Here is a 6,770-nt window from a genome sequence, read left to right on the forward strand (position 1 = left end):
GAAGCGAACGGAGTGGGTCTTTTATTTTGAAATCGAGAACCGCTACTCGCTCGCGTACACTTTTACTGCGTGGCACTTCCGGGAAGAGGCGTGGCGGAGCCATAGGTGGGCGGGGCCTAAAGTCGAACAGGAAAGTGAGTCGCTACTTCCTCGGCGTTCAGCGAAACGGTAAAGGAAAATAAATACAAATAAAAATGACAGCGAGCGAACGCGTGTTTTCAGATTTATATTGTTGGAACGACGTTTTTTGAAGGATGACGGTTTTATAAGCGGTAATAAGCGCTCAGTGGAGTTTTCTAGCATGGAGCTGGCGTTAGTTACCGTTAGCCCGCGTCCGCTGTTAGCCGGCTTTTTAGAGCAGTTTTCGGCAACTTCATTTTATTTAATTTCTTAAATACTGACAATATTGTTGTGATTTAACGCATTTGTTGTGTATAAAACGTGTCGAGGTGACGCTGTTTGTGCTGTACAGGCCTCGGGATGGGCCGAGAGCGCGTTCACGGGGTTTGTGTAATTTTTTTTTAACATCCGGGTAGCGACGAGTCGTTCATGGACGAATCGTTTAATATGACTCAGAAGAACGACTCAGAGTGATTCGTTCATTTTCTACTCGATGCGCATGCGCAAGCTTTCCATAGGTTATGTACAGGAAACATAATTGAGTAGTCCATCTCTTTTAATTACATTTTTTTATTGCCAATGTATCAAATAATACATACAGGAAGCATGCATCATCTTTATCAGAAGCATCAATATTAAGCTCATAAAATGATCTGGGTTTTCCCTGCATTTTTTCTGTTCCTAATTGTTTTCTTGGAGATTGGAAATTAGGGGAATTTTTGTGCAAATTCCACAGGAAAGAAAATAATGTATGAATGAAAAACTTTAATTCTTTCTTTACAATGTCCATTCTTTTTAAAATATCGGTATGTGTATCTGCAACCAAATCAGTTTCTTCTTCTCGGTCTACTGATTTGATATTCCAGACTAACCCTCTGATTATCCAATCAAAGAACGACAGTCGGCACCTCGCAGTCCGATTGGAACGGCTTTAAACAACATGAAGTGCGTGGAATAAGCCCACAGTGCTCACAGTTCTGGTCTGAAACACACAATCTGATTGGATAGAAACTCATACAGACAAAAGCTATGAAGGCGAAGAGAATAGACTCAAATAGAATAATTGAATACATATTTATGGACAGAAATATATTAAGTCAGTGATTCTGATAGACTTGAGGCAAGCTGAGAAGACCTTGCTGGCCCTGATGGTCCTACACTGGTAATACTGTAATGCAACGCTTTTAAGCTCGCTAAATCAGAACAGATCCAGTGAGACTGTCTCGAAGTTACAAACACACAATTTACACAATAACACTTCATTAAACTTCACTATTTTTCCCATGATAAGAATTGAAAGTTTCTGCTCACCGTGCAACTGTGACACCACTGTGTTTTATTTTCACGTGCTCGTGCAACACTGTGGTACTTCTATCCCACAAACGCTCAACTTTGCAATAACTTCCAGGTACAGTTTTCTTTGTTGCGTTTAATATAAAATGCTCTCGGACGACTTGGGACGCACACTTTTTCCTGCTGCCAGTTGACCCTGTACTGCGCTTCATTTACTGTATTGTATTGCCATCACGCTAAAACCCAAACTTATCGATTATTTTTTTTATTAAATAGTTGATCTATCTATCTATCTATCTATCTATCTATCTATCTATCTATCTATCTATCTATCTATCTATCTTTTTATTATTTATAGCTTTCTTTTTCCTCATGTAAATACATAAACTGTGTTCTTCACACATATTTTATGATTAAAATGCACCTTTTGTTGACTTTTGCGCTCCGGAATAAACACAGAATTTTCCGAATCGTGCTTTTCAGATGGCGGCGATCCGTAAGAAGCTGGTGATCGTCGGGGACGGCGCTTGTGGAAAGACATGCTTATTGATCGTGTTCAGTAAAGACCAGTTCCCCGAGGTTTACGTCCCCACCGTGTTCGAGAATTACGTCGCCGACATTGAGGTGGACGGAAAGCAGGTGTGGTTTTTAACTTTGATTCTGTTTATTTATTCATTGTTTAAAGAAACTTTATTATCAAGGCACTCAGGATTATTGATTGAGGAAAAGAATGATTTGATGCACCAGTCGTTGATCTTTTGTAGTTCCACATATAGTAATTCCTCTAGTCGTTCATTGTCTATGTGTGGAGCGACACCAAAGTACAAACAGGTGACAAACTGAAGGGAAAAATGGCATGGGGAATGATGTACATCGTGTGTGTGTGTGGTCATGTGCAGGTGGAGCTTGCTCTGTGGGATACTGCCGGTCAGGAGGATTACGATCGCCTGAGGCCACTCTCGTACCCAGACACGGACGTCATCCTCATGTGCTTCTCTATAGACAGTCCTGATAGCTTGGGTGAGCCATGTCTCAAGTTCTCAGATATTTTCAGTGTTCAGCGATTTTATCCCTCAGCCAGGAGGATGGTATGTAAAAGAATAATGTGAATATCGTTATTTATACGCTTAATTACTTCCAAGTCCAAGATTAGACCTCAGTATTACAATATTATTAACGCCAATGAACAACAAACATATAAGAAGAACAACAACGAATATACATAGCAATCAGAATGAAATCAGTGCCTAAACAACAAATTACGTGAGATAAATATTAATGTTGGGAAAAAAAAGGTAATATAAATAAAATCTTTAATATTTTTAAATATATTATAAAATTATTATTATTTTTTTTATAATCACTGGGATCAAGTTCCTTACACACGACAGGACACTCAACACTAACAACAGAACATTTCCCGAAATGCAGTCAGTATTAGGGCTGCACATAACGAATATTTCGATTAATCTGAATTTATTTTATTATAATTTTTTATTTATTTATTTATTACGGTTAGCCGATTAATCGGATTTTTAAAAAAGTATATTTTTCTAATTAAATAATATTATAACTTATTATAGCTATAGAAAACCCTAATTCGGGGTATTTATGTATAAATGTGTAGTTAAAAATGCAAACGATTAAATACTTTTAATTTAGAGATTTTAAAGCGTATAGTGCTGTTTGTTGAGGAGTGAATTGGGGATTCCCTCATGCTGGTTTTTTTTTTTTTTTTGTAAATCAACATTTGTATTGTATTTTGCAGATGGCAAATTGACAACCAGGCTTTAGAAAAATCAATATAAAATCTAAACTTTATTTTAGACAATTTTTTGTTGAAAAAATTACACAAAGATTTTGTTCACATGTGAAGATATAAGTATCGAATATATCATCATCATTTTCTCCCGCTTATCTGTAATTCAGGTCACGGGGGCAGCAGTCTAAGCAGGCCCCCGCCTTCGACTGCTGCCCAATCCTCACAGCACCGTCACTTACGGTCCCTCCTGCAGGTGGTGAGCCCACGGGAAGGCGGCCCCACGTCACGGACCTTGATATTTTCCTCGTAAGGGACCCCCAGAGCATAGAGGGTTAAGGGCCTTGCTCAAGGGCCCAAGAGTGGCAGCTGGCCCAAGAGGGTATCGAATAAATAATTAATCATATTTTGTATAATTAAATATATGCATAAATTAAATATACAAACATTTAAAACAAGCACGTGAACGCAGTAAAGCCGCAGTTTCCAAAACACGTTTAAAAACAGATACTTTACTGTTGTAGTAGACAAACGCTATAAAAATAGAAATGAATGGAGAAGCAAACAAAAGCTCACAGGCTCGAAAAAAAAAGGGGTAAAATGTGTTGGTGTACAAATGCATAATCATTTGTTGAAAACCACAAAAGTGACTAGAAATGTAATCGTTTACTGCTGCTGTATTGCTGCTTTTTGATTGTGTTTGTTCACACTGTTTTAATGTGCATGAATTCATCATGATGTCGCGATTTGATTGCGCAACCTGATTCTCGCGAGTCAACGACAGAACAGATCCGGTGCGACTGTCCTGAAGTTACAAACAGTTTACACAATAACACTTCGGTAAACTAACATTTCAACGTGATGAGGATTAAACAGTTTCATCCGTCACACCACTGTGTTTTATTTTCACGTGCTCGTGCAACACCGTGCTACTTCCATCCCACACAAACTCCGCTTTACATAACTTCCAGGTACAGTTTTCTTTGTTGCGTTTAATATCGTACCTCAGACGACTTGGGACGCACACCTTTTCCTGCTGTCGGTTGACTCTCCATTTACTGTATTATCTTGTTACGCTAAACCAATACTTGAGCAGCCCAACTAATTGATAACGTCATTCTTTGACAACGAATTTCATTATCGATTATTATCGATTGGTTGTCGCAGCTGCACTCAGAATTTAATCTTCATTAAACAATTTGCTGGGCTGAAATATTTTTGTAATTCTGTTGAAACATTTGAAAAGTGAAAAAAAGAAAATTTATCACCAACGCTAACACCCTCCATTTTCTTCAAATTTTCCAGAGAACATTCCAGAGAAGTGGACGCCAGAAGTGAAGCATTTCTGTCCGAACGTCCCCATCATCCTCGTAGGGAACAAGAAGGACCTGCGGAACGACGAGCACACTCGACGAGAGCTCTCCAAGATGAAACAGGTTTTTACTTTTCTGTTAGTTCATTGTTTTATAAAGCGAATCGCACCACTGATGTATCCCATCCGATTTAATTCTTTACTTTTTATTTAATTTTTCTTTTGTTTTTTTTATATATATCATTTTTTTTATATATATATAACCAGCACATCATGACAAATTCCTTGTACATGCAGCATGCTACCTGCTAACGAAGACGATTCTGATTTTGTGCGTTTCGTTAATCTTGTCGCAGGAGCCCGTAAAACCTGAAGAAGCTCGCGACATGGCGAACCGGATCAACGCTTTCGGTTATTTAGAATGCTCGGCGAAGACGAAAGACGGCGTCAGGGAAGTGTTCGAAATGGCCACCAGGGCGGCGCTGCAGGCCAAGAAGCGCGGCAAGAAGAACGGCTGCCTGTTGTTATAGACACGCCGATCCAAACTACAAGGCTGGTCGGAGGATCTTTAACTCTGCCGGGATGAAACAGGGAGGGAGGGCGGGGTTTAATTCCCATGATACTGATACAGCCAATCAGAGACGGGGTTGATTTAGCGAAGCCGCGATACATGATAAGGACGTCTAAAACAGCGTAGAGATTCGGCATTAATCTGTCATTAGAAGCCCAGAACAGGGCCTCGTTTCAGTAATGGTTTTAATACCCTCTTGTCCATTTTCCCTTGAAGGCACTGCTGCACCGTCAACATGGGAGCGATGAGAAATAACGTATATATTATAACGTTTAATTATATTCTAGCTAGTTTACAAGCCAGTAATACTTTATATTTAAGGGGAAGTGAACAAGGGTGTGAGGATCTCAGTTTTGGTACCCAGTGCAGGGTCTATTTGTTTATTTGTTTTTTTTTAAGGAATCCGTCATTAGGCCTTTTTTTTGTTGTTGTTTTTGGTCTCCACTGTTTTTCATCCTGATCTCTTTTCCTGTCTTCAGTGACTGTGTTGAACTGACTGTACGTATGTTTGTATATGTGTGTATATGAATGCATGCGCATCTTTCTTTGTAAATGAGTGTATTTAGACTACCCCCACTACCCCTTTTTCCCCCCTATCTTTTTCCCCTCCCTATACCTGGTGTCTTACAGGATTCTGGGCTGTACATTAGTGATCTGATACGTTTGGCGTTCGGGTTTCATGTTATTTAAAAAAAAAAAAAAAAGAAGCATACGGTTTTTTAAAACATTGCATTTAGAAAAATAAAATTAAAATGAAAAGCCAGTTGTGTCTTTGACTGTGTTTTTTTTTATATATATATATATATATATATATATATATATATATACAATGCAACAACACTTTTTGTAAACTCTTTGTCATTTTTAGTTTCATTAGACATTAGGCGATTTGTAAAGTAGTTCCAGTAGCGTCTTGCAAACCGAAGATGCCTGAGTTGTGCTGCCTTTAATGCTCATTGAAATGCTCCAGCAGCAGGATGTTTTTGTTAGTTTTCGTGGTGGTGTAGTTATTTCTTTTCCTAGTACAAATATAATTCACTGCATTACAACTACAAATGAACCAACATACAACAGCCAATCAGCTTTTTGTTATTGTCTTGGATTGTACCACAGATGTAAACGGACTTTAAGGATTTTTTTTTTTTTTATCCTAATAAGACAGTGCTGCTGGTTCTGGTCATTGTCGATCAGTTTATTGTGGTTATAGATTATTTTATTGTGTTATCGCTTAGATATAAGCAGAAATACACGTTTGTTAAATGGCTCCCTCTTGTGGCTGAACTTTGTATGTAGACATTTTTAAATTGACCACTGCAGATGACTTACAATTATTTAATCGCAATGAAGCACTTGTTTTTACCCTTTAAGTTAACAGAGCTGTTTTCTTTTCTTTCTTTACTTTTCATCTGTTTTCCTTCCTTTATTTTCCTTTCTTTGTTTTGTTTTTTTCATTTCTCTTCTTTACTATTATTTTCGCCTGTTTTCTTTCCTTTTTTTATTTTATTCTTTAATTTTTATTTTTATTTCAAATTTCTTTACTTTCTTTTCTGATACCAAACCCAGTTTAAAAACATTCATGCATTTGATGCCAGTTCAAGCCCTGGCCCTGAAAAAATGAACAAGCCAGTTGTGAACCCAGCAAAAACACTCCAAATCCAGGGACCTCATGGCCCACCAAAAAATGGAACACTACAAGGAACCTAATACCAAATTAG

The 6,770-nt window shown here is 38.0% G+C and overlaps 1 protein-coding gene across 1 annotated transcript; it reads left to right on the top strand.

Moving 5' to 3' along the window:
- The first annotated feature begins 21 nt into the window (after positions 1 to 21).
- Positions 22 to 5,814, top strand: rhoac (ras homolog gene family, member Ac). Its single transcript, XM_083521027.1, has 5 exons — positions 22 to 168; positions 1,897 to 2,052; positions 2,313 to 2,433; positions 4,478 to 4,608; positions 4,841 to 5,814. Exons 2-5 carry the CDS (start codon positions 1,897 to 1,899, stop codon positions 5,012 to 5,014), a joined length of 582 nt encoding a protein of 193 aa, XP_083377153.1. The 5' UTR covers positions 22 to 168; the 3' UTR covers positions 5,015 to 5,814.
- The last annotated feature ends 956 nt before the right edge of the window (positions 5,815 to 6,770 follow it).

The sequence above is a fragment of the Silurus aristotelis genome (genome assembly GCF_946808225.1).
Source record: "Silurus aristotelis genome assembly, chromosome: 19".
Classification (NCBI taxonomy): Eukaryota; Metazoa; Chordata; class Actinopteri; order Siluriformes; family Siluridae; genus Silurus; species Silurus aristotelis.